A 27924-nucleotide genomic window follows, 5' to 3' on the forward strand; every position below is an offset into this window, starting at 1 on the left:
AGGTGATCCACCCACCTCGGCCTCCCAAAGTGCTGGGATTATAGGCGTGTGCCACGCACCCGGCCAAGACTATTAAGCACCCAGTAGGTGGTTTAAATTGAATGGAACCAGAAGCAGAACTTTGGCCAAAGAGATGGGGACAAAGGAATGAGAGCAAAGGTGAAAAAGGCAAAATGTCAAACAATACCATTCTTTTGGATAAAAATGTGGTCTTTTCCCTTGCAATGAGGTAATGCTAAGGAAGTTTTTTTCCCACAGTCTGCATATGCTTAGTACAGTTAAAATTAAATCATCGTAAAATAGAAACTACAACTAGCAAAGGTGTTGAGCATGAATTTCAATTAAAAATGATGTAGCAATATAAATATTAACAGAAAGTTTGAGTATCAACATTGTCTATAGAAAAAAGGTGGCTTAGTCAGCACACAACTATTAGTCACAATGAGAAAACAAACAATTCTGAAATGTAGGGACCTGTTCACAGATCAAATATGTGTAAAGGACATATCCAGTCACCCAGAGATGTTTCTAGAGCATGTTCAGCTCAGTTTGTATCATTTGGGTGTGTTTTGTGTACATCTGTTTAACTTTCTTCTTGAGATAATGTAATTCTGCTCTTCCCAAGTTGTGTTGTTGTGGGTTTTTTAATTTTTGTTGTTGTTGTTTGTTTTTTGAGACAGGGTCTGGCTCTGTCGCCCAGGCTGTAGTTCAGTGGCGCGATCTAGGCTCACTGCAACCTCCGCCTCCGGGCTCAAGCCATCCTCCCACCTCAGCCTCCCAAGTAGCTGGGACTATACTGCCCAGGCTCCCATTTTCCAGTTGAGTGCTCCCTTTCTCTTTTTTTTTTCCCTTTCTTCCTCCCAGCGTAGCTCATCTCTCAAAGCCGGTGGGGTGGACAGAGGAACAGTTTGGAGGTGGTGTCAAAGTAACATTCCATTTCTCTCCGGGTCTTCTCCCCTACCCTCCCATATTAATATTTGGTTTTTACTTGCCAAGAGGCAGGACCAAAGTTTCTGCAGGACCAAACTGCAGGTGCAGTTGCACCAAGCAACTTACATTCAAACAAACACAAAACCCCAAGCCAAGCCGGTCTCCGTAAATCCCACACCACGACTGCCTTTCCTACTTCCTCCTTAGAGGTACTTCTCAGCCCTCCAGCTCCAACTGAGAACCCAGCCAGTCAGGAAGTCGCTACTTCGGGAACACCAACCAATCAGGGGGCCGTCACCTGCTGAAGGTGCGGAATTCGTCTCCTGACGCGACAGTCTCCTGGGCCAATCTGAGGCAGCTCGTGTGGGGAAAGGCGCCAGTGCGCCGAGGCGGGGAGTGGCGGCGGGGTAACACCTGGCCGAGGTGACTCGTTCTGAAGAGCAGCGGTTCCTTACACCAATCGGAACGTGCAGGGGTGGGGAGCTGGCCAATCAGGCGCGGAGGGCGGGGCCGGGCGGGGTTCCACCTGGCGGCTGGCTCTCAGTCCCCGCGCTGTAGTCGCGGAGCTGTGTCTGTTCCCCGGAGTCCGTCGGCGGCTGTTGTGTCGGGAGCCTGATCGCGATGGGGACAAAGGCGCAAGTCGAGAGGAAACTGTTGTGCCTCTTCATATTGGCGATCCTGTTGTGTAAGTTCCCAGAGTTTCGGGAGGAATCGGTTGGTCGGGTCAGAGGTTGGAGGAAGGCTCTCCCCACGCCCCTAGCCCGCGGGAGGGGAGGAGCTCAGAAACCTTCCTATATCGTTCTGCGAATTATCTTTTCCACCCCTGGCTGGTCCCTCTTTCACCACTCTCACAGCTGGGTGAGTGGCTGGCTCCCCTCCCCCACACTGGTGAGTTGTGACCGCACCCCTCACGGCCACCAGGAGGGAGCTGACCCATCTGCACACACCAGAGGTACACTCCTCGTCCTCACTGGAGAGGGCCGTCGGGCCAAGGACCCTTCCACACTCATCTACCCAGCGCGCGCTCCACACGCACCTGGGAAGGGCCAGCCTGCCCCTCCAACGCCCACCCAGCATCCACGAACCCCGCTGCGCAGCCGGGAGCCTTGGCTCCTTTAACGGTCCTCGAAGAAAATCAAATGGAGGTGGTCTGGGGTGGAAGTCTCTTTCCCTAGCTTTTGCTGAAGGAGTCTCTGGCTCCTCTGAATCTTTGAATTGCGGCGGTTGCTCTGGGAAAATGTCTGGGTGCACAGTCTAAAGAGGAAATGCAATAGAAACCTGAAATTTCTCTAAGCGCAGCAGAGGTTCCAGCGAAGTTCCTTTATGGAATAACTACCTCAGGAGTCCTTAATACGTGTTGTTGACTGAGTGACTCTTCCCAGGGGGAGAGTGTATCTGTTGGTTGGCTGGATTCTCATCAGAGCCAGAGCTCTGCCCTCCCTCTGGCTGTGTATGAGAGTTTTTGTTTCCTTTGTAAACTCCCTTTCCTGAGGAACAATGAGGCTCACTTGCTAGGGCATGCCTCTGTCTCTAGATGTGTTTGTGTGGGGCTGAGCGTTTAGTCGGTTGGTTTGTGCGTTAGTCAACCTGTGGCAGTACCTGTGTGTTTATCTGATTCTTGAGTTTGCGTGTCGTTGTGTGAGTAGTTGTGTCAGTATGTGTTCTACATGAGTCTCCCCCCACCCCCAAGGTTCTTGTTTTAGAAAGTGTTAAATAAATGAATGATTACAATCAGTTTGGTGTATGTAGATTCCCTGCCCTTAGATGGATTGACTGCTCATTTCTACCTTATCACAACATAAACCCTTGGGAGAGATTGGACCAGAGGCATATATCATCCTCTTTCTATTTTACTGATAAGGAAACAAGTCCAAGAGGGGAAATGACTTCAATGACAATAGAGTTAGGGGTGGAACCTGGGAATGGAACCAAACCCTCTTGACTTGCTTTTCCTTTTTCCATTCTTGGATCCAGCATCTCAGGCACCCTATAGCACAAGAACTGTTTGGGATACTGCTTCAGAATCTACTGTCTTACTTACCTTTAAACTTACTTTCCCACTAGCTTCTTCATTCATGTCTCCCTCTTTTTTTTTTTTTTTTTTTTTTGAGTTAGAGTTTCGCTTGTTGCCCAGGCTCGAGTGCAATGGTGCCATCTTGGCCCACCGCAACCTCCGCCTTCCGGGTTTAAGCGATTCTCCTGCCTCAGCCTCCCGAGTATCTGGAATTACAGGCATGCACCATCACGCCCGGCTAATTTTTTGTTTTTAGTAGAGATGGGGTTTCACCATGTTGGTCGGGCTGGTCTTGAATTCCTGCTCTCAGGTGATCCACCCGCCTCGGCCTCCCAACGTGCTGGGATTACAGGTGTGAGCCACCGCGGCTGGCCATGTCTTCCTTTTTTTCTACTCTTTGAGTTCCCCTTTCTTTAATTTCCCTTTTTTCCCTACCCCTTGCCTATTTTACTTCTGCCTGTATTTTAGAACTGCTAGTGACACCCATAGTCAATTTTTGGTTATGTGGTTCTGGTACTAAAGGTTTTTCCAACCTTTGTACTGTGCCAGTATTTTTCCCCTAAGCCCAGAAGTTTCTTCTAGGTGAGTGACTGTATTTGTAACAGTGTTTGTCTGTGACAGTATTTGTCAGGCTTAAAAGCTTCCTGGAGCTGCTTACTCCCTATCCTTTGCCACTGCTTCCTTTCTTTTTTCTCCCTCTAATTTCCTGTATTATTTATGATAATCCTAAAATAATCATATACTGGCACTGGAAGGGTCATGATAACACCATTTTGAGCTTGGAGGTGTCTTCAGGGAACCAAGCCACAGTAGTGCAGAGGGAACCTGAGATGATGTCGCATTAGCTGTTAGGACAGTGGGTCCTGGGAAGTGACTTGTCCAGGGGATGGAGGAACTGACCTTGTAACTTTTAAATCAGGCTAGATCTGGGGTTGGGTTGGGGGAGGGGAGTGATTTGGTTAGTGCAAATGAGGATGGAAATGGGAGCTGGGGCACCATACCTGCATTGTAGCTTGGCTTTCTCTCTGCCTTGTTTGTGATCTTAGGCAGTAGCTCAGTCTTTTCATCTGTAAAATAGCAGTAATACTTGTCCCACCTTTGTCATGAGGATCAACCAGCATAATAGTTACATTACATATACATGAAGGGATTATTTTTGGGCAGCTGTTATCCCCTGTGGATTTTGTGAGGATGGAAGAATGCCAGAATGCTGTCCCTAGCTGAGTAGGTAAAAAAGGAAGCAGGGAGATCCCAAATGGCCAGAGTCAGAAATCAAAAAGCAGGAGCTTTTTCTTGGGTGTCTAGCTTGTCCACTGTCCCTGAGAGGCGTGGATAGGTTGCCCATATGTTCTCCCTGTTCTTCATTGTGGGCTCTGCTGTCAGGGAGGAAGTAGAAAAGGCAAGATAGGACCGACAAGTCAGGCAAAGGCCTGGCCCCAGCTTGGGGAACCTAATGGAGGGGAAACCCTGACCCTGTGGGGCAGAGATCCAGAGGGTAGACACTAGGAGAGCTGGACTTGGGAAAAGTAAAACTGATGACCCAGAGTACTAGCCTCCCTTTCCCTAGGGAACCTGTCCCTTAGAAAAGGTTCAGCTGTCTACCAGGTAGGGAGAGACACAGTAGAGGTGAGTGTGGATAGGTCAACTTACAGTGTAACCACAGGGGAGAGAGGGAAACCTGGGTTGGAATGCTGGCATTTGCTCCCCTGCCCTTCCTTGAGTGTGGTATCATCACTGAAGAGTTCCGGGTGGGCAGGGCAGAACTGCTGCCCTGCATCTGGGTCATTCTCTGAGTCCCAGTGTTTCCTATTGATGTTTCTGACTCAAGCCCTTCTAGCTTTGCCCTTTCAGGGGCAGGCATACCTCAAAACCGTAGACTGGTGTGAAGGGGTGGGTTGCCCCTCCACACCTGTGGGTGTTTCTCGTAAGGTGGAACGAGAGACTTGGAAAAGAAAAAGACACAGAGACAAACTATAGAGAAAGAAATAAGGAGACCCGGGGAACCAGCGTTCAGCACATGGAGGATCCCGCCAGCCTCTGAGTTCCCTTAGTATTTATTGATCATTCGTGGGTGTTTCTCTGAGAGGGGGATGTGTCAGGGTCACAAGACAATTGTGGGGAGAGGGTCAGCAGACAAACACGTGAACAAAGGTCTTTGCATCATAGACAAGGTAAAGAATCAAGTGCTGTGCTTTTAGATATGCATACACATAAACATCTCAATGCTTTACAAAGCAGTATTGCTGCCCGCATGTCCCACCTCCAGCCTTAAGGCGGTTTTTCCCTATCTCAGTAGATGGAACGTACAATGTCTTGGTTTTATACCGAGACATTCCATTGCCCAGGGACGGGCAGGAGACAGATGCCTTTCTCTTGTCTCAACTGCAAGAGGCATGCCTTCCTCTTATACTAATCCTCCTCAGCACAGACCCTTTACAGGTGTTGGGCTGGGGGACGGTCAGGTCTTTCCCTTCCCACGAGGCCATATTTCAGACTATCACATGGGGAGAAACCTTGGACAATACCTGGCTTTCCTAGGCAGAGGTCCCTGCGGCCTTCCGCAGTGTTTGTGTCCCTGGGTACTTGAGATTAGGGAGTGGTGATGACTTAAGGAGCATGCTGCCTTCAAGCATTTGTTTAACAAAGCACATCTTGCACAACCCTTAATCCATTTAACCCTGAGTTTGACACAGCACATGTTTCAGAGAGCAAGGGGTTGGGGGTAAGGCCATAGATTAACAGCATCCCAAGGCAGAAGAATTTTTCTTAGTACAGAACAAAATGGAGTCTCCTATGTCTACTTCTTTCTACACAGCCACAGTAACAATCTGATCTCCCTTGCTTTTCCCCACACTGGTGAGTCACTCCTTCTTTCCTCTCCCTCTACTCCCAGGAGTGAATTGTTCCCTCCAAACTAGAAACTGGTGACTGGCACTTCCTAGTTCTACCTGGCAGTGGAACTAGGCAGTGGAATTTCAGTGCCCTTTAGTGGAATTTCAGTGCCCTTTAGTCTTTGCCTTCTGGCTCCAGATCACTTTTTTTTTTTTTTGAGACGGAGTCTCATTCTGTTACCCAGGCTGGAATGCAGTAGCATGATCTTGGCTCACTGCAACCTCCACCTCCCGGCTTCAAGCGATTCTCCTGCCTTAGCCTCCCCAGCAGCTGGGACTACAGGCACGCACCACCACGCCCGGCTAATTTTTTGTATTATTTATTTATTTATTTATTTTTGAGACAGAGTCTCTCTCTGTCGCCCAGGCTGGAGTACAGTGGCACGATCTCGGCTCACTGCAAACTCCACCTCCCGGGTTCATGCCATTCTCCTGCCTCAGCCTCCCGAGTAGCTGGGACTACAGGCGCCCGCCACCATGCCTGGCTAATTTTTTCTATTTTTAGTTGAGATGAGGTTTCACTGTGTTAGCCAGGATGGTCTTGATCTCCTGACCTCGTGATCTGCCCGCCACGGCCTCCAAAAGTGCTGGGATTACAGGCGTGAGCCACCGCGCCCGGCCCCTAATTTTTTGTATTTTTAGTAGAGACGGGTTTTCACCATGTTGGCCAGGCTGGTCTCGAACTCCTGACTTCAAGTAATCCTCTTGCCTAGGCTTTCCAAAGTGCTGGGATTACAGGCATGAACCCCTGCACCTGGCCACTCCAGACCACTTTTACCTCACCATGTTGCTCTTCAGTTCCTTTGTGATCATGTCTTGTGGAGTCTCCAGCCCAGTTCCGATTCAAGATAGAGCTACTGTGATTTTTTTAAAAAAAATTTATTTAGAATAGGTTAATTGACATGGTTTTATAATTAAAATGATATCAAAGGGGTGGGGTATCTCATTCCCATGTTGCTCCTGTTCACCCCAAACCCCAATAGTTTCTAATGTCTCTTCAGTGTTTCATTTTACAGATACAAGTATATATAAATAATACTTGTTTTTTCTCCCCTTTCTGACACAAAAAGAGGCATACTACATATATTCTACATCTTGCTTATATACATATATCATGGAGTTTTGTTGTTGTTGTTGTTGTTTTTGAAACAGGGTCTCACTCTGTTGCCCAGGCTGGAGTACAATGGCATGATCATAGCTCACTGCAGCCTTTTTTTTTTTTTTTTGAGACAAAGTCTTGCTGTGTTGCCCAGGGAGGAGTCCAGTGGCGTGATCTTGTCTCACTGCAGGCTCTGCCTCCCAGGTTCAAGTGATTCTCTTGCCTCAGCCTCCCGACTAGCTGGGACACAAGCGTGCACCACCATTCTTGGCTAATTTTTGTGTGTATATATATATATATATATATATTTTTTTTTTTTTTTGAGATGGAGTCTGGCTCTGTCGCCCAGGCTGGAGTGCACTGGCGCAATCTCGGCTCACTGCAAGCTCCGCCTCGTGGGTTCACGCCATTCTCCTGCCTCAGCCTTCCGAGTAGCTGGGACTACAGGGGCCCGCCACCACTCCCGGCTAATTGTTTGTATTTTTTTTAGTAGAGACGGGGTTTCACCGTGTTAGCCAGGATGGTCTCGATCTGCTGACCTCGTGATCTGCCTGCCTCGGCCTCCCAAAGTGCTGGGATTACAGGCATGAGCCACTGTGCCCAGCCTTTTGTATATATTTTTTTAATTTAATTTTTTTTTTTTTTTTGAGATGGAGTCTTGCTCTGTTACCCAGGCTGGAGTGCAGTGGCGTGATCTCGGCTCACTGCAAGCTCTGCCTCCCAGGTTCACGCCATTCTCCTGCCTCAGCCTCCCAAGTAGCTGGGACTACAGGCACCCGCCACCATTCCCTGCTAATTTTTTTTTTTTTTGTATTTTTAGTAGAGATGGGATTTCACCATGTTAGCCAGGATGGTCTTGATCTCCTGGCCTTGTGATCTGCCCCCATCGGCCTCCCAAAGTGCTGGGATTACAGGTGTGAGCTGCCCGGCTAATTTTTGTATTTTTAGTAGAGATGGGGTTTCACCATGTTGGCCAAGCTGGTCTTGAATTCCTGACTTCAAGTGATCCGCCTGCCTTGGCCTCCCAAAGTGCTGGGATTACAGGCATGAGCCACTGTGCCTGGCCTCACTGCAGCCTTGACCTCCTGGGTTCAAGCAATCCTCCAGTCTTAGCCTCCTGAATAGCTGAGGCTATAGGCAAGTGTGAGTGGTGAGCCATACCTGGCTAATTTTTTATTTTTTTAGTACAGACAGGGTCTCATCTGTTGTACAGGCTGGTCTTGAATTCTTGGCTTTAAGGGATCCTTTTGCCTTGGCCTTTCAAAATGCTGAATGACAGGTATGAGTCACTACACCTGGCCCATATTGGTTTCTAGGGATTGTGGCCTTGGCTGTTAGGATACATCCCACCCCCCTCCAAGTCAGCTGAGTTCAATTTGCACTTGTTCTGTGGACACATAAATGGGCAACACACGTTTCCACCACACCCAAAAATAGATTTAAATGCCATGCACATTTTATGTGATAGGAATAATGAGACTTGTTTATCACATGTGTTAGGTTTGACTAGAGACCCTGGAGATCTCTAAACTCAAACCAGTTTCTGTTTCAGAGATTCAGGAAAGACCTGGATGACCTTGCGTCCAACATAATTGAGGATGAGGTTTCACTATTGTGTGACGGTTGTGGAGAGCAGTATGAGTGAACACATACTGTGAGAGTGGATACACACTAGGGTTTTCCTGGCATTGAGAACCCAGAGTTCATCTGCCTGGACTCCCTGATAAGCAGGGTTTCTGTCTAAAGTCCGGCTGCGTCATTTGTTTCACAATGTAGGGGCGGAACAGGAGGAAGCAGCTGGCTGGCAGGAAGTGGGTGCTGGGCCCCTGAAGTAAGTCCTGCGCTGGCAGGCTCGACCTTCCCTTGCACTGGGAAGATGGGGTGGCGGGGGAGCTGAGCAGGTAGAACCGGAAATTCTGCAGAGAGGACGGGAGGGAGCCAGGGAGTGAAAGCGAGCCTGTCTTACCCTGCCATTACCACTTTCTGCCATCCTCAGAGGACCCGAGCCAGCTGATCGACATCACTGAAAGTGCAGCCAAGGATGGCTATTTAGACATAGCCCAGCCTGTTGTTGGCCTCACAGAGCCTTCCTCTTGCTCACACATTTCTAAACTGTTCTACCCCAAACCCCGGAAAGGCCCTTCCCTGTGGAACTTCCCTGGCCCAGTGGAGCCTCTTGATCTTTATGAGGAGGCCAACCCTTATGGGAGTTACTTCAATCTCTACAGGGTGAGTGGTGGGGAGGAAGGGGAAAACCAGAGTGGAAGCTCTAGGTCCAGGTTCTAATTGTATTGCAGTGTGAAATTCACTTGTTAATCCAACAAACATTGGTGTTTACTATGTTCTGAGCACTGTGCTAGAGATTAGGGGGAAAACATGAAGTTAAACTGGGTATGCTGTAGCTGGTGGGGTGAGGAGGCCCTGACTCATCCTTCCTATTGCAGGGCTCCAGCTCCCTGGCAACTGGGGGGTCTTGTGAGTCTCATATGCCCAGAGGGAAGTTTGGCTGAATTCTTAGAGAAAACCAGAGAGAGACTGGTTGACTGTTTTCCCTCCTTTTCCCCCTCCTCCTCTTTCTTCTTCTTTTTTTTTTTTCTAAATGAACAACAGACACCAGGGCCTACTTGAGTTTAGAGGATGGGAGGAGGGTGAGGATAGAAAAACTACCTTTTGGGTACTTTGCTTATTAGCAGGGTAATGAAATAATCTTTACACCAAACCCCGACGACATGTAATTCATCTATATAACAAACCTGCATATGTACCCCTGAACCTAAAATTAAAGTTAAAAATAAATAAATCGGCCGGGTGCAGTGGCTTACGCCTATAATCCCAGCACTTTGGGAGGCTGAGGCGGGTGGATCACCTGAGGTCAGGAGTTCAAGACCAGCCTGGCCAACATGGTGAAACCCTGTTTCTACCAAAAATGCAAAAATTAGCCGGGCATGGTGGTAGGTGCCTATAATTCTAGCTACTTGGGAGGCTGAGGCAGGAGAATTGCTTGAACCCAGAAGGCAGAGATTCCAGTGAGCTGAGATGATGCCATTGCTTTCCACCCTGGGTGACGAGAGCAAAAACTCTGTCTCAAAATAAATAAATAAATAAATAAATAAATAAATAAAATTAATTAATTCAAACTTGACACAAAAGCAACTCAAGGAAAATTCTTTTTTTCTTTTATTTTTATAGAGATCAGTCTCTCTCTTTTTAAAATTTCTTATATTCTTTTTTATGTTGTATTTCTTCTTTTATGTTTTGTTATTGATATCCCTGAGGCATAGAGATGGGATCTTTCTATGTTGCCCAGGCTGGTCTTGAACTCCTGGGCTCAAGTGATTCTCCCATCTTGGCCTTCCAAAATGCTGCGATTATAAGCCTAAGCTGCTGCACTGCACCTGGCCAGAAAATTCTAATAATTAACAGGATATCTAGAAAAAACTAAAGGTTTCTTAGCAAAGTAGTAGAAGGAAGTAGGTCCTTTTCTGTTATGGGTCTGACCTGACGCTTCACGTACAAGGGATGGTTGTTGGTGGGTTCTGTTAAGAGTCTGGAGGCCTCTGCCTTCTGTGACCATCTTCTCACCCCAGCAGTGCTTTGGTGCAGTTCATCGAGCACCTCCTCTGTGCAAAGTGTAGTGCTGGGAGCTGGGGAAGGATACAAGCAGAACTCAAGAAACTGCAGACACGTATTGACTAGGTAGAGTACAGAGCAGCGTGTGCCAGGGGCTGTCAACAAAGTACAAAATGTTTTAGGAGCATAGAGGAGAAGAGAGTAACTTTTTAAAGAGATAAGCTTTTTGTTTTATTAAAAAAAGTGATACATGCTCCATGTAGAAAAACTGGAAAATGCAAAGGACTATGGAGAAAATAAAATCACATGTAATTCTATTATCTAAACACTTATTACTGGTGTTTCATTCTAGTCTTTATGAATTAATGTGTGAGATATGTCTATATTTCCTACAAAATATACTTTTTTTTTTTTTTTGAGGTGGAATCTCGCTCTGTCACCCAGGTTGGAGTGCAGTGGCACAATCTCGGCTCACTGCAACCTCCACCTCCTGGGCTCCAGCAATTCTCTGCCTCAGCCTCCCAAGTAGCTGGGATTACAGGTGCCCACCACCACGCCTGGCTAATTTTTTTGTATTTTTAGTAGAGACGGGGTTTCACCATCTTGGCCAGGCTGGTCCTGAACTCCTGACCACCTGTCTCGGCCTCTCATTGTTGAGATTACAGGTGTGAGCCACCGCGCCTGGCCCAAAATATACTTTAAGGTCCTTTCTATATTATTCCTAAAGTATGGCTATATCATAATTTACTTATTCACCTTTTGTTGGGCATTTAGATTTCTTTTTTTTCTTTGTTATACTAAATAACATTAAATTGGCTGGGCATGGTGGTTCATGCCTGTAATCCCAGCACTTTGGGAGGCTGGGGCGGACGGATCACTTGAGGCTAGGAGTTTGAGACCAGCCTGGCCAATGTGGTGAAACCCCGTGTCTATCAAAAGTACAAAAATTAGCTGGGTATGGTGGTGTGTGCCTGTAATCCCAGCTACTTGAGAGGCTGAGGCAGGAGAATCTCTTGAACCTGGGAGGTGGAAGTTGCCATGAGCCACAATCGCGCCACTGCACTCCAGCCTGGGCGACAGAGCAAGACTCAGTTTCCAAAAAAAACGAACAATGAAACCTAAATAACGTTAAATTGTTCTTGTACATGAATTTTTTTTTTTTTTTTTTAAGATGGAGTCCCACTCTATCGCCCAGACTGGAGTGCAGTGGCGTAATCTCAGCTCACTGCAACCTCCACCTCCCAGGTTCAAGCCTCAGCCTACCAAGTAGCTGGGATTCAGGTGCCTGCCACCACGCCCAGCTAATTTTTATATTTTTGGTACAGATGGGGTTTCACCATTTTGGTCAGGTTGGTCTCAAACTCCTGGCCTCAAGTGATCCGTCCGCCTCAGCCTCCCGAAGTGCTGGGATTACAGGCGTGAGCCACTGCACCCAGCCAAAATCTTTAAACTTACCTTTGATTGCTTTCTTAGGCTATATTCCTAGAAATTGGGGTGAGATTAATTTTGACTGAGGAAAGGTATAAGAGATCAATAGACATTTGAACAGGATCTTGAAAGATACATGGGATTTCCTTGCTTGTCCAATAAAGCTACATATAGCATAATAGTTTTAGAGCCTCAAAATCAGGCAGAGTTAAGATTCCTACCTTGCTATTTGTAGCCATATGGTTTGGATCAACTGTTTTTTTTTTTTTTTTTTTTTTTTTTTGATGGAGTCTCGCTCTGTCACCCAGGCTGGAGTGCAGTGGCTTAATCTCGGCTCAATGCAACCTCCGCCTCTCGGCTTCAAGCAATTCTCCTGCCTTAGCCTCCTGAGTAGCTGGGATTACAGGCGCCTGCTACCATGCCCAGCTAATTTTTGTATTTTTAGTTGAGACGGGGTTTCACCACGTTGGCCAGGCTGGTCTCGAACTCCTGACCTTGTGATCCGCTTGCCTCGGACTCTCAAAGTTCTGGGATTACACGCGTGTGAGCCACTATGCCTGGCCTGGGTCAACTGTTCTAAGCCTCAGTTTTTTCATCTGTAAAATGAAATGGTAACGGTAGTACTTCAATCTTCAATGGTACTTGTCTCATAGGTTTTTTTTTTTTTAAGAGTTTAGTGAGAAAATGCATATAAGGCCTAACATTAATAATATGCCACTTCTACCATTATGCCATTGTCAATCATAAGACCCTGCCAGATTCATGGGGAGGAAACTTTTTTTTTGAGACAGAGTCTTGCTCTGTCATCCAGACTAAGTACAGTGGCACCATATCAGCTCACTGCAGCCTCCACCTCCTGGGCTCAAGTGGTTCTCCAGCCTCCCAAGTAGCTGGGACTACAGGTATGCACCATGCCTGGCTAATTTTTGTAATTTTTATCATGTTGGCCCAGCTGGTCTTAAACTTCTGTCCTCAAGCAATCCACCCACATCGGCCTCCCAAAGTGCTGGGATTATAGGCGTGAGCCACCGCACCCGGCCCATGGGGAGGAAACTTAACTTAGACTCCACCTCAGTCACAATGTAAGTAGAGCATGGGGGAGGAGATAAATATATAGATAGATGTGGCTGTTTTGGAAAATACTATTTGCCACAGTTGTTTCATTATTATTATTCAGGTATGTAGTAATTTCCAGGAATTACATCCTCAGTGTTACAGGCGTTCATGGGCGTGCATGACTGCAGCTGATTAATTTTTTTTTTTTTTGGTACAGATGGGGGTCTCACTGTGTTGCCCAGGCTGAGAAAACATTTATTGAATGTCAACTTGTACCAGTTTTATTATGCTAAGTGTGGGATACTGAGAATATTAAATAACACATGGTCCCTTTTCACTTGGGGTTTACCATGGGAGACATGCTTGTACACAGATGATGTCATTATAATGTGGGAATTGCTTTGACAGTGTTTTGCATGGGATAATTAAAGCCTAGGAAAGAGGCTTAGGTGAGGCTATGGTGAGGACTGGGCATGTGGGAGGTCGTTTTCCAGAAAATAATGTGGATGAATACTGCTGCCCAGATAAAGAGGAGGAAAAGGGTGTTCCACATAGCAGAAATAGCATGAGCAAAGGCAGAGATTGTGAAACAGCCCAGACTTTGCTAGGAATTTTAAGTAGTTTTGTATTGCTAGAGGGTAAATTGCAACAGTAGAGTGGGTGATGAAGATGATAACCTTATCAAGGGGTCAGATAGTGCTAGAACTTTCTTCCAGCACTTCCTGGGGGGAGAGAGGGAGGTGGGCGTTTGGCAGAGTAAAGGGATTATTGGAACTTTCTTAGCTTGCAGAAAAATTTGGATTTTATCATATAAGCAATGTAGAATCATGAAAAGCTTAAAGGAGGTATCAGATTTGCATTTTTAGGAAGGCTGTATAGTATAGTGTAGCATTGTATAGCCTCTGCAGTTGGACTGCGTTGGTGTGAATCTGCACTACCACTCACTGTGTGGCCTTAGCCAAGTTACTTAACTACTCTGGGCCTCCGTTTCCCCATGTAAATATGGGTGATAACGATAGAATCACCCAACTCTAAAGGCTGTTGCAGGGATTAAATGATATTACATATAATATGCTTACAACAGTGCCTCAAATATAGTATGTGCTCAATAAATGCTAGCACTTCATCCAGTAGTGGAATGGAGAATGGACTTTCTTTTTTTTTTTTTGAGATGGGGTCTCGCTCTGTCACCCAGGCTGAAGTGCAGTGGTGCCATCTCAGCTTACTGCAAGCTCCACCTCCCGGGTTCACGCCATTCTACTGCTTCAGCCTCCAGCGTAGCTGGGACTAGGGACTACAGGTGCCTGCGACCACGCCTGGCTAATTTTTTGTATTTTTAGTAGAGATGGGGTTTCACCATGTTAGCCAAGATGGTCTCGATCTCCTGACCTTGAGATCCGCCTGCCTCAGCCTCCCAAAGTGCTGGGATTACAGGCGTGAGTCACCGCGCCTGGCCGGAGAATGGACTTTCTATACATGGGCCCAAAACCTAAGCAGGCCAAAAATCTGTTGATGCCTTTAACTTTGTGGCTTTTCTTGTTGTGAACTTAGAGAAAATTAAACTTGACAATGGAAAGGATGGAATTTCCTTCTATTATTGGTTTACCACGTACATCAGTAGGACATTTGTATGTGTGTGTACAGTATGGTATGTATGGGCCCAAGGTTAAGTGCAAAAGGGGGGCTGTGAAGAGGCACGGGAAAATATGAAATAGATGAGGAGGATGGACAGGGAAACTGTGAGTGTCCTGATGTAGATTGGATTCAGTGAGAGCAAGCTCCTAGCTCTGCTGGTACAGCTGTGAAGGTTCTAGAGAAGGGGCCGCCTTCCCAAGGCAGCTGCAATGACAGGGGAGATATGGTTTGGTAGGCTGGAGTAGGCATTTTTCAGGCTTTATTTATATGTCTTGTTGAAGAAAACATTGAAGTCAGAAAGAAGTATGTGTACAGAAGGGCCTATGAACAGATGATGATAATCATAAAATATAATACTTACTTGGGGCTTCCTGTTCAGACACTGCTCTAAGCACTTTATTTGTACAGTATTAGCTTGTTTAGCCCTCAGAACAGCCCTTTGATGTAGAAACTGTTATTATCCCCATTTTACAGATGGGTAAACTCAGATTTGAGGAGGCCAAGTGGCTTGTCCAGGTCACATAGCCTAGTAAGTAACAGAGCTGGGATTTTTTTTTTTTTTTTTTCTTTTCTGAGACAGAGTTTCTCCCTTGTTGCCCAGGCTGGAGTGCAATGGCGCGATCTTGGCTCACTGCAACCTCTGCCTCCCAGGTTCAAGCAATTCTCCTGCCTCAGCCTACTGAGTAGCTGGGATTACAGGCATGCACCACCACGCCTGGTTAATTTTGTATTTTTAGTAGAGACGAGGTTTCTCCATGTTGGTCAAGCTGGTCTCGAACTCCCCACCTCAGGTGATCCGCCCGCCTTGGCCTCCCAAAGTGCTGGGATTACAGGCATGAGCCACTGCGCCCGGCATTTTTTTTTTTTGAGACGGAGTTTCTTGTTGCCCAGGCTGGAGTGCAATGGCACAATCTCAGCTCACTGCAACCTCTGCTTCCCAGGTTCAAGCGATTCTCCTGCCTCAGCCTCCCAAGTAGCTGGGATTGCAGGCACGTGCCACCACACCCGGCTAATTTTTATATATATATTTTTTAGTAGAGACGGATTTTTGCCACGTTGGCCAGACTGGTCTCGAACTCCTGATCTCAGGTGATCCACCTGCTTCGCCTCCTAAAGTGCTGGGATTACAGGCATGAGCCACCGCACCCAGCCTAGAGCTGGGATTTGAACGCAGGCAGTCTGGTTCCAGGGGCCTGTTCAAGAATGAGAAGGGGAATGTGGACCAGGATGGCTGAGGTGTCCTGTGGTGAATGGGAAGGGCATGGTGATAAGGCTGGCCTTGACTCATGATGTGATAGGCAATCACAATAGACCTTGGGAGTATTGGCACAGTCAGGTCACAGGCAGACATAGTTAATCCTGCAACAGAGGTGGATGGGAGGACACTAAGGCGGAGGTTCGTGTATTTGAAACAAAAGAACAGAAGCCCAGACCAGGTGATGGCAGTGCGGATTAATGAAGAAAAGGGTAATATGCCTGTAGCCCAGTGTGTTTGTATATATGTGGTGTGAATGTGATGATCTGAGAGGACTCAACAAAGAACTTTAGCTAAACCCAGAAGTGGTGGAGGAACAACCATCAAATTCATATGTTGTGATTTGTGTGTATATGTGTGTTTATTTCAAAGGCTAGTTTTTAGTCTAATTAGATGCTGCTGTTCATTTGGGTGGTGCCATAGGTTGGGTTCTTGGGAAGCTGACTCTGAGATGTCAATAATCATACAAGACATTTATTAGGGAGTGCACTTGGGATCCACGCCCATGGAAAGGAGGGGAAGGAAGCAAAGTTGGACAGAGGGGGAGGCCAAGTTTGCGTTATAGTCCTGGTGAGGCCTCAGCCTATCCCACAGACAGCTTTGGAACACTTTGGAACAGAAGTGCCCCCCCTCTTTTTTTTTTTTTGAGATGGAGTCTCACTGTGTTACCCAGGCTGGAGTGCAGTGGTGTGATCTTGGCTCACGGCAACCTCCGCCTCCCGGGTTCAAGTGATTGTCCTGCCTCAGCCTCCCAAGTAGTTGGGATTACCGTTGCCTGCCACCATACCCGGCTAATTTTTGTATTTTAGTAGAGATGGGGTTTCGCCATATTGGCCAGGCTGGTTTCAAACTCCTGACCTCAGGTGACCTGCCTGCCTCAGCCTCCCAAAGTGCTGGGATTACAGGCTGTTGAGCTGCCATGCCCAGCCTATTAGCATTCTTAATGAGAGTTGAGTAAGAGATTTCCACAGGCATGGTGGCTCACGCCTGTAATCCTAGCACTTTGGGAGGCCAAGGCAGGAGAATTGCTTGAGCTCAGGAATTTGAGGCCAGCCTGGGTAACATAGTGGGACCTGGTCTCTACAAAAAAATTGTGAAAGTTAGCTGGGCAGGCCGGGTGCGGTAGCTCAGGCCTATAATCCCAGCACTTTGGGAGGCCGAAGCGGGTGGATCACTTGAGGTCAGGAGTTTGAGACCAGCCTGGCCAACATGATGAAATCTTGTTTCTACTAAAAATACAAAAAATTAGCCAGGCATAGTGGCTCGTGCTTGTAATCCCACCTACTCAGGAGGCTGAGGCAGGAGAATTGCTGGAACCTGGGAGACAGAGGCCTGTAGTCCCAACTACTTAGGAGGCTGAGGTGGAAGGGTCACTTGAGCCCAGCAGGCCAACACTGGGCCCTAAGCAGTAAGCCATAATGGTGCCACTGAACTCTAGCCGGGGCAACAGAGTGAGAAAGGAGGGAGGAGATAGGGGAGGGAGGGGAAGGAGGAAGGAGGGAGGAAGGGAGGAGACTTATGTGTCCTCAGGAAGAATTTTAAATTTAATAAAAGCTCTTTGGTTTAATTTCCATATCTATTATTATTATTATTATTATTTTATTTTTGAGACAGAGTCTTGCTCTGTCACCCAGGCTGGAGTGCAGTGGCACTATCTAGGCTCACTTCAGCCTCTGCCTCCTGGGTTCAGTGATTCTCCTGCCTCAGCCTCCCGAGTAGCTGGGATTACAGGCTCGTGCCACCACCCCCGGCTAGTTTTTGTACTTTTACTAGAGACGAGATTTCGCCACGTTGGCCAAGCTGGTCTCGAACTCCTGCCCTCAAGCAATCTCCCCACCTCGGCCTCCCAAAGTGCTGGAATTACAGGTGTGAGCTACCGTGCTCAGCCTCCATATCTATTATTACATTTGAGCATAAATTTGACATTAAAAATGTAATGGCAAATATGTAAATAAAATAATATCATTAGAAATATTTTTATTAGTTTTTTTTTCATTAAACCTATGGTTTTTCTAAGAAACAGCTCGGTTTTCTTTTCTTATGTTTTTTAGAGACAGGGTCTTGCTCTGTCACCCAGGCACCCAGGCTGGAATGCATTGGTGTGATTGTAGCTCACTGTAACCTCACACTCTTTGGCTTAAGTAGTCCTTTTGCCTCAGTCTCCCAAGTAACTGGGCTACAGGCATGTGTCACCATGCCTGGTTAATTTTTTTTTTTTTGAGACAGAGTCTCACTTTGTTGCCCAAGCTGGAATGTAGTGGCACAATCTCAGCTCACTGCAACCTCTGCCTCCCGGGTTCAAGTGATTCTCTTTGCTCAGCCTTCCAGGTAGCACGCGCCACCACGCCTGGCTAATTTTTGTATTTTTAGTAGCAATAAGGTTTCGCCATGTTGGCCAGGCTGGTCTCAAACCCTTGACCTCAAGTGATCTGCCCTTTTTGGCCTCCCAAAGTGCTGGGGTTATAGGTGTGACCTACCGTGCCCAGCCTATACCCTTCTTTTTTGAAAACCATGCTATATGGCCAGGCGTGATGGTTCACATCTGTAATCCCAGCACTTTGGGAGGCCAAGGCAGGATAACTGCTTGAGGCCAGGAGTTCTAGACCAGCCTGGGCAATGTAGCAAGACCCCAGCTCTTAAAAAAAAAATTCCAGCCTGGACAACATGGTGAAACCCTGTCTACTAAAAATACAAAAAATTGCCGGGCGCGGTGGCTCACACTTGTAATCCCAGCATTTTGGGAGGCCAGGGCAGGTGGATCACCTGAGATCAGGAGTTCGAGACCAGCCTGACCAACATGGAGAAACCCCATCTCTACTAAAAATACAAAATTAGCCGGGCATGGTGGCGCCTGCCTGTAATCCTAGCTACTAGGGAGGCCGAGGCAGGAGAATCTCCTGAACCTGGGAGGCGGAGGTTGTGGTGAGTCTAGATTGCGCCACTGCACTCCAGTCTGGGCAACTAGAACAAAACTCCATCTTAAAAAAATAATAATAATAATACAAAAAACTAGTTAGAACTAGCTAGGCGTAGTGGCGGGCGCCTGTAATCCCAGCTACTCAGGAGGCTGGGGCAGGAGAATCTCTTGAACGTGGGAGGCAGAGGTTGCAGTGAGCCGAGATCACACCACTGCACTCTAGCCAGGGCGACAGAGTGAGACTCTGTCTCAAAAAAGAAAAAAAAAGAAAATTAGGCCGGTTGCCGTGGCTCACGCCTATAATTCCAGCACTTTGGGCGGCTGCAGCGGGCAGATCACTTGAGGTCAGGAGTTTGAGACCAGCCTGGCCAACGTGGTGAAACCCCATCTCTACTAAAAATACAAAAATTAGGCCAGGTGCAGTAGCTTAATCACGCCTGTAATCCCCGCACTTTGGGAGGCTGAGGCGGGCGGATCACCTGAAGTCGGGAGTTCGAGACCAGCCTGATTAACATGGAGAAACCCCGCCTCTACTAAAAATACAAAATTAGCCGGGCATGGTGGCACATGCCTGTAATCCCAGCTACTTGGGAGGCTGAGGCAGGAGAATCCCTTGAACCCAGAAGGTGGAGGTTGCGGTGAGCCGAGATTGCGCAATTGCACTCCAGCCTGGGCAACAAGAGCGAAACTCTGTCTCAAAAAATAAAAGAAAAATACAAAAATTAGCCGGCATGGTGGCAAGCGCCTGTAATCCCAGCTGTTTGGAAGGCTGAAGAGAATCACTTGAACCTGGGAGGCAGAGGCTGCAGTGAGCTGAGATAGCGCCATTGCACTCCAGCCTGGGCAACAGGAGTGAAACTCCGTCTCAAAAAAAAAACAAAAACAAATAAATAAAGAGTATAATAAGAGAAAAAAAAGGATATAGGAGTAACCTATATCTTTAGTCTCTTATCTATAAAATGGGAGAGAGAATACTTATCTGGACTAATTCATAGTGTTATTATTTCAGATTGAAATACATGTATACAAATATTATCTAAACATTAATGCCAAAATTTTAAAAAAAGAACCTAAAGGACTTTAGAGCACATCTATTTCATATTTCAGAGAGGAAGGGGAGTCTCAGAGGTCAAGAGACCATATTCAGTTATGTGCATAATTAAGTAAAGGAAAAATGTACTTGAATTTAACGGATGTGCTTGACTTCTACAAACATTTATCTAAGACAGGGTCCTGACTTGAAGCTACAAATAAAAGGATATTTCATGAATTTGACTTTGAAAACATGGATGAGAATAATTGTGTAAGTGCAGGTTTGTAGCTGCATCATGTGGTCCCAGAATCCCTGGTCACTGGTTCTTAATTTGACCTTTGTGGGTCCCTCCTATGAACCCTGATGCACCTCCCCCATATTATTTAATTAGCCTTGTTGCTTCTCCCTCCCTCCACCCAGCACACACTATCTTTTCTTTTCCTTCTCCATTTGGCAAGTAGAATATTCTAATGAGGTGATCTGAACCCACTTCTAGTGCAAGCTTCACCTCAGAACCAGTTGTGTGATTTTTTTTTTTTTTTTTGAGATTGAGTCTTGCTCTGTCGCCCAGGCTGGAGGGCAGTGGCGCGATCTCGGCTCACTGCAATCTCCGCCTCCTGGGTTCAAGCGACTCTTCTGCCTCAGCCTCCCAAGTAGCTGGGACTACAGGTGTGCCACCATGACCGGCTAATTTTTGTATTATTAGTAGAGATGGGGTTTCACCATATTGGCCAGGCTGGTCTTGAACTCCTGACCTCATGACCTCCCCACTTCAGCCTCCCAAAGTGCTGGGTTTACAGGCCTGAGCCACCGCACCTGGCCCCAGCTGTGTGATCTTAGGCACATTTACTTCTTGTACTCTCAGTTCCTCATGTAAACTCGGGATAATAATATACGTCTTGCCGATCTGTCATGCTTGTGTCCGGGATCAAATGATGCAACGTGTCATAATGTACGCAAAAACACTTTTAAAAGCACCACATGCTCCACAAATGTCAAGTATTATTATTATCCTCATCATGGCTCTGCCCTTCCCTTCCATCCCTTGCCTCCAGCCCTGCTGGCTTCCTTCCAGGATTGTCCTGACAAGTGGCTGCAATCATTTGTTGAGAAGCTTTCTCTGAACAGTGAAATGTCATTCTGGAAGCTGCCCTTGGACTAGTAGAAATCTAATTAGATTATTGGGAGTCACAGAGAGAAAAATTAGAAGCAAAAGAAACTGCATTCCCATGGATAAAAGAAGTATTAGCCGGCAATTGTAGCAAAAAGCACTTAAAGAAGACATTTAGGATCATGGTGACAAAGTGTGAGAGCCAGAGGGAGCATGAGTCTCGAATCCCTTCCTCTTAGGGTCTGTGAATGGAGAAGCCCTGTCCACTGGGTCTGTGACTCCTTCTTCCTGGCATTTCTCTGTCCACTCCTGACGGGGCTCACCTCTTTCTTTCTCCTCAGGCTCCCTGGCATTGGGCAGTGTTACAGTGCACTCTTCTGAACCTGAAGTCAGAATTCCTGAGAATAATCGTGAGTTGGGAGGGGCCATGGAGGGTGTGAGGGTGAGCAGTTGCCGGCCGCCTGGGGATCTAGAGAGCACCCAGCCCAGCCTGCAGTTTGGGGCTGTTCCCCATCTCGTGTATTTGCTGCTGCTTCCTCCTTTGGCTCATTTTGACCCTGTCTGCAGCTGTGAAGTTGTCCTGTGCCTACTCGGGCTTTTCTTCTCCCCGCGTGGAGTGGAAGTTTGACCAAGGAGACACCACCAGACTCGTTTGCTATAATAACAAGATCACAGGTGAGTTGCTTCTCCTCCTTCCTGATTGCCTAGGTTGTGGAGGGATGCCTGGATTCTACGATCCAGACTTTGTGCCCTTATCCCAGGGCACACCCTGGGGCTGAAGTCCTCATGGCCTTCCTACCCCCCTTTCTGGGGGAAGAGGAGAGCACTTGCGTACCTTGGATGCCCCCTTCATCAGCCTCCCTTAGCTCTCCAGTTCACTCTGTCCTTGCTCTTGCCTCCTCTTGTGGTAGCTTCCTATGAGGACCGGGTGACCTTCTTGCCAACTGGTATCACCTTCAAGTCCGTGACACGGGAAGACACTGGGACATACACTTGTATGGTCTCCGAGGAAGGCGGCAACAGCTATGGGGAGGTCAAGGTCAAGCTCATCGTGCTTGGTACGTGCCCCATGTCTTCTGGGTGGGCCTGGAGTTAGTTACTTCTCATAGCAGGCTCTGCTGCACTTTGGAGCTCTTTGATGGTGAGAATACCCACAGGTGGGCTATTCAGAGTCCTGGAGCTGCCAGAGAGGGGATGAGCCCCTGGTTAGGTGGCAACCAGGGGCATGGTGAGAGTAGGAGGCTTGAGCTGAGTAGTTGGGGGTACCATTGTAGTTGGTTACTTAGACTCAAGCAGCCCCCACCCTGTACTCAGCACCTTCTGTCTTTCTCTTCCACAGTGCCTCCATCCAAGCCTACAGTTAACATCCCCTCCTCTGCCACCATTGGGAACCGGGCAGTGCTGACATGCTCAGAACAAGATGGTTCCCCACCTTCTGAATACACCTGGTTCAAAGATGGGATAGTGATGCCTACGAATCCCAAAAGCACCCGTGCCTTCAGCAACTCTTCCTATGTCCTGAATCCCACAACAGGAGAGCTGGTATGGATGGGGTGGTGGTGAAAGATGTGTGGGGGATGCAGTTATAGAACCCCAAAAGGTGGGAGGAAGAACAGGCAACAGGGTGAACTTGGAACTGGGGTCAAGAGACATTAAAAAATGTCTATTTTGCTTCTTCAAGCAGGAAGCCAATTTGTTTTCCTTCCTCAGGTCTTTGATCCCCTGTCAGCCTCTGATACTGGAGAATACAGCTGTGAGGCACGGAATGGGTATGGGACACCCATGACTTCAAATGCTGTGCGCATGGAAGCTGGTGAGAGTTAGGGCTTGAGCCCAGACCTGGGGTGGGGATTGGGGTCTGCTTTTCATCCTGCCATTGGTGATACTGTAGGTACCGTGAGTGAGTATCCCTGTGCCTGACTTCTCATTTGTGTCTTGCAGTGGAGCGGAATGTGGGGGTCATCGTGGCAGCCGTCCTTGTAACCCTGATTCTCCTGGGAATCTTGGTTTTTGGCATCTGGTTTGCCTATAGCCGAGGCCACTTTGACAGTAAGTATCTGCCCCCAGAGGCTCTCCTTTGTACTGCCCCCATCCCAGGGCCTGGCATGGGTGTCATCTGAGTACTGACCCTGATACTGTGCTCATGTGTGTGGGTGTTGTCCCCTGGGGAACACTGATCACCCATCTAACACCAAGAGCTGGGGGCCTGCCCCTCCATCTTCCCGAGCCATGCTGTCTTCTGTCCTGCTGACACTCATGATCCCATTTCTTCTCTTACAGGAACAAAGAAAGGGTGAGTGAGGTGCTGTCCTGGGGTTCTCCAAGTTTGAGAGCATGGATGCATGTGGTTTGAAGCTGAAGTGGGCCTGGGGGAATGGGTTGAAGGCAGAAGCAACCAGTTTGGAGGGAAGGCATTTGGATATCCAGCCCTTTCTCTGTGGCCTTGGCCCTGGGCCTGTCCTGTTACCCCCACCCATACCTTTCTGCTGCGCACTCTGTGCTTCTGTAGCATTCTCGCTTCTGGCCTTAAAAGTTGGCAAGGAGAGGTTAATAAGCACCTAGGTGGCTGAGTGTCTCTGTCTTCTGGCTTGTTCACAGGACTTCGAGTAAGAAGGTGATTTACAGCCAGCCTAGTGCCCGAAGTGAAGTGAGTATGCCTCCCCTGGGCAGGGGTGGGCCACCTGGGGCTGGAGTGAGGAGATTTCTAGCCCATGTTTATGTGTTTTGGGGATTATCAGCTAAAGAAGACTATTGAGAGTTGACTGGATGTTTTATTTCTGCAGGGAGAATTCAAACAGACCTCGTCATTCCTGGTGTGAGCCTGGTCGGCTCACCGCCTGTCATCTGCATTTGCCTTACTCAGGTGCTACCGGACTCTGGCCCCTGATGTCTATAGTTTCACAGGATGCCTTATTTGTCTTCTACACCCCACAGGGCCCCCTACTTCTTCGGATGTGTTTTTAATAATGTCAGCTATGTGCCCCATCCTCCTTCATGCCCTCCCTCCCTTTCCTACCACTGCTGAGTGGCCTGGAACTTGTTTAAAGTGTTTATTCCCCATTTCTTTGAGGGATCAGGAAGGAATCCTGGGTATGCCATTGACTTCCCTTCTAAGTAGACAGCAAAAATGGCAGGGGTCGCAGGAATCTGCACTCAACTGCCCACCTGGCTGGCAGGGATCTTTGAATAGGGATCTTGAGCTTGGTTCTGGGCTCTTTCCTTGTGTACTGACGACCAGGGCCAGCTGTTCTAGAGCGGGAATTAGAGGCTAGAGCGGCTGAAATGGTTGTTTGGTGATGACACTGGGGTCCTTCCATCTCTGGGGCCCACTCTCTTCTGTGTTCCCATGGGAAGTGCCACTGGGATCCCTCTGCCCTGTCCTCCTGAATACAAGCTGACTGACATTGACTGTGTCTGTGGAAAATGGGAGCTCTTGTTGTGGAGAACATAGTAAGTTTTCAGAGAACTTGAAGCAAAAAGGATTTAAAACCGCTGCTCTAAAGAAAAGAAAACTGGAGGCTGGGCGCAGTGGCTCACGCCTATAATCCCAGAGGCTGAGGCAGGCGGATCACCTGAGGTCAGGACTTCAAGATCAGCCTGACCAACATGGAGAAACCCTACTAAAAATACAAAGTTAGCCAGGCATAGTGGTGCATGCCTGTAATCCCAGCTGCTCAGGAGCCTGGCAACAAGAGCAAAACTCCATCTCAAAAAAAAAAAGAAAGAAAAGAAAGCTGGAGCTGGTGGCTTAGGCCATCACCCTTCCCTTGGCTGGAACTACTGGACAGACCCTTTTGAGATGTGCCTGTGGTGCTGTGGAGATGTGTGTAGTGGTCTTAGCTCTTTGTTGAGCTTGTGTGTGTGTTGTGTAGTCTTAGCTGTATGCTGAAATTGGACGTGTGTTGGAGGGCTTCTTAGCTCTTTGGTGAGATTGTATTTCTATGTGTTTGTATCAGCTGAATGTTGCTGGAAATAAAACCTTGGTTTGTCAAGGCTCTTTTTTGTGGGAAGTAAGTAGGGGAAAAGGTCTTTGAGGGTTCCTAGGCTCCTTTGTACAACAGGAAAATGCCTCAAAGCCTTGCTTCCCAGCAACCTGGGGCTGGTTCCCAGTGCCTGGTCCTGCCCCTTCCTGGTTCTTATCTCAAGGCAGAGCTTCTGAATTTCAGGCCCTCATTCCAGAGCCCTCTTGTGGCCAGGCCTTCCTTTGCTGGAGGAAGGTACACAGGGTGAAGCTGATGCTGTACTTGGGGGATCTCCTTGGCCTGTTCCACCAAGTGAGAGGAGAAGGTACTTACTCTTGTACCTCCTGTTCAGCCAGGTGCATTAACAGACCTCCCTACAGCTGTAGGAACTACTGTCCCAGAGCTGAGGCAAGGAGATTTCTCAGGTCATTTGGAGAACAAGTGCTTTAGTAGTAGTTTAAAGTAGTAATTGCTACTGTATTTAGTGGGGTGGAATTCAGAAGAAATTTGAAGACCAGATCATGGGTGGTCTGCATGTGAATGAACAGGAATGAGCCGGACAGCCTGGCTGTCATTGCTTTCCTCCTCCCCATTTGGACCCTTCTCTGCCCTTACATTTTTGTTTCTCCATCTACCACCATCCACCAGTCTATTTATTAACTTAGCAAGAGGACAAATAAAGGGCCCTCTTGGCTTGATTTTGCTTCTTTCTTTCTGTGGAGGATGTACTAAGTGCAACTTTGCCCTATCCTATTTGGAAATCCCTAACAGAATTGAGTTTTCTATTAAGAATCCAAAAAGAAAAACAAAATGCTAATGAAGCCATCAGTCAAGGGTCACATGCCAATAAACAATAAATTTTCCAGAAGAAATGAAATCCAACTAGACAAATAAAGTAGAGCTTATGAAATGGTTCAGTAAGGATGAGTTTGTTGTTTTTTGTTTTGTTTTGTTTTGTTTTTTTAAAGACGGAGTCTTGCTCTGTCACCCAGGCTGGAGTGCAGTGGTATGATCTTGGCTCACTGTAACCTCTGCCTCCCGGGTTCAAGCCATTCTCCTGCCTCAGTCTCCTGAGTAGCTGGGATTACAGGTGCGTGCCACCATGCCTGGCTAATTTTTGTGTTTTTAGTAGAGACAGGGTTTCACCATGTTGGTCGGGCTGGTCTCAAACTCCTGACCTCTTGATCCGCCTGCCTTGGCCTCCCAAAGTGATGGGATTACAGATGTGAGCCACCGTGCCTAGCCAAGGATGAGATTTTTAATGTATGTTTCAGTTCTGTGTCATGGTTGGAAGACAGAGTAGGAGGGATATGGAAAAGGTCATGGGGAGGCAGAGGTGATTCATGGCTCTGTGAATTTGAGGTGAATGGTTCCTTATTGTCTAGGCCACTTGTGAAGAATATGAGTCAGTTATTGCCAGCCTTGGAATTTACTTCTCTAGCTTACAACGGACCTTTTGAACTGGAAAACACCTTGTCTGCATTCACTTTAAAATGTCAAAACTAATTTTTGTAATAAATGTTTATTTTTCACATTGAGTTTGTTTAAATCCTGAAGTTCTTACCTTAAGAGAATTGGGACTCCTAGAGTGATTGGACATTCAAAATATTCCTGATAGTCTTGTTAATTAAGAGATTAGGATATCTTTCCATTACCTTGATAATTATGTTTTAATTTAGCTTTTGTCATTGGCCTGTGTTTAAATGCAAATAACCCCACAATGGACATTTCCTATGTTAAAGTGACATTTAGGGGATAAAAAATGAGAGCAGTTCCATGGATTTTGGTGTTTCCCCTGAGACATGAACTCAGCATAATCTGGGATAAAATGATTGAGTGTTAAGGATGTGTTTGTTGTTCCTGTCGTTTTTTTATTTTCTTCAAAGTATACAACATGGTTTGATATACATATACATTTGTGTAATGATTGCCATGGTCAATTAACACATCACCATTTTGTGTGTGTGTGTGTGTGTGTGTGTGTGTGAGGGAGTCTTGCTCTGTTGCCAGGCTGGAGTGCAATGGTACAACCTTGGCTCACTGCAACCTCCACCTCCTGGGTTCAAGCAATTCTCTTGCCTCAGCCTCCTAAGTAGCTGGGACTATAGGCGTGTGCCACCATGCCCAGCTAATTTTTGTATTTTTAGTAGAGACGGGGTTTCACCATGTTGGCCAGGATGATCTCGATCTGTTGACCTCATGATCCGCCCACCTCGGCCTCCCAAAGTGCTGGGATTACAGGCGTGAGTCACTGCACCCGGCCACATCACCTCCCATGTTCTATCTTACGTATTCAGAACTTATTCATCTTGTAACTGAAAGCGTGTACCCTTTGACCAACACTGTTTTTCCTGTCTTAACAGGATCTACAGATCAAGGACAGGGGAGGGGATAGTGGAGGAAAACGGAGTTAGTCTGTTTCTAAATGAGGGGACAGTATGTTTCTTGGGGCCTGAGGACAGGTTAATAAAGTAGACAAATGAAGAAAAACAACAATTTGCATTAAAAAATATCCAATTCTTTAGCTTTTCCAGCTTATTACCCCTTCTCTGGTACTAGCTATGAAAATCTGATATGAAACGGAACATTTTTTCTTTTCTTTTCTTTCTTTTTTTGTTTTTTTTGAGACTGAGTCTTACTCTGTCACCCAGGCTGGAGTGCGGTGGAGCGATCTCAGCTCACTGCAACTTCTCCCTCTGAGTTCAAGCGATTCTCCTGCATCAGCCTCCCAAGCAGCTGGGATTACAGGCGCCTGCCACTGCACCCGGATAATTTTTTTTTAAATAGTTTTAGTGGAGACAGGGTTTCACCAGCTTGGCCAGGCTGGTCTTAAACTCCTGATCTCGTGATCCACCCACCTTGGCCTCCCAAAGTGCTGGGATTACAGGTGTGAGCCACCGTGCCTAGCCCATTTTTTCTTACTACTATCATCCATTAACTTATTTACTAGGTACTATTACTATCTCTGTTTCTCAGATGGGGAAGAGAGGCAGAGAAATGCTAAGGAATTTGCCCAAGTTCAC

At 47.1% G+C, this 27924-nt stretch overlaps 1 protein-coding gene across 3 annotated transcripts; it reads left to right on the forward strand.

Moving 5' to 3' along the window:
* The first annotated feature begins 1295 nt into the window (after positions 1-1295).
* F11R (F11 receptor) lies at positions 1296-26439 on the forward strand. 3 transcript variants are annotated; one of them, XM_054672896.1, is made up of 10 exons: positions 1450-1615; positions 21281-21349; positions 21507-21614; positions 21851-21997; positions 22279-22481; positions 22650-22752; positions 22881-22988; positions 23136-23232; positions 23538-23586; positions 23723-26439. In XM_054672896.1, exons 1-10 carry the CDS (start codon positions 1552-1554, stop codon positions 23756-23758), a joined length of 984 nt encoding a protein of 327 aa, XP_054528871.1. In that variant the 5' UTR covers positions 1450-1551; the 3' UTR covers positions 23759-26439. The 3 variants fall into 3 exon arrangements, with proteins under 3 accessions (XP_054528876.1, XP_054528871.1, XP_001172741.1); XM_001172741.6 differs by having other exon boundaries at positions 1451-1615; positions 23220-23232; XM_054672901.2 differs by lacking the exon at positions 23136-23232 and having other exon boundaries at positions 1296-1615.
* Positions 26440-27924: the final 1485 nt, after the last annotated feature.

This window comes from Pan troglodytes, chromosome 1 (genome assembly GCF_028858775.2).
Source record: "Pan troglodytes isolate AG18354 chromosome 1, NHGRI_mPanTro3-v2.0_pri, whole genome shotgun sequence".
In the NCBI taxonomy this organism is placed as follows: domain Eukaryota; kingdom Metazoa; phylum Chordata; class Mammalia; order Primates; family Hominidae; genus Pan; species Pan troglodytes.

Bases quoted from the DNA above. Each gene is read 5' to 3' on its own strand.
- F11R (XM_054672896.1), top strand. From the start codon at position 1,552: ATGGGGACAAAGGCGCAAGTCGAGAGGAAACTGTTGTGCCTCTTCATA. The intron at 22,482-22,649 runs GTATGGATGGGG...TTCCTTCCTCAG, and splicing joins ATCCCACAACAGGAGAGCTG to GTCTTTGATCCCCTGTCAGC. The intron at 22,753-22,880 runs GTGAGAGTTAGG...TGTGTCTTGCAG, and splicing joins TGCTGTGCGCATGGAAGCTG to TGGAGCGGAATGTGGGGGTC.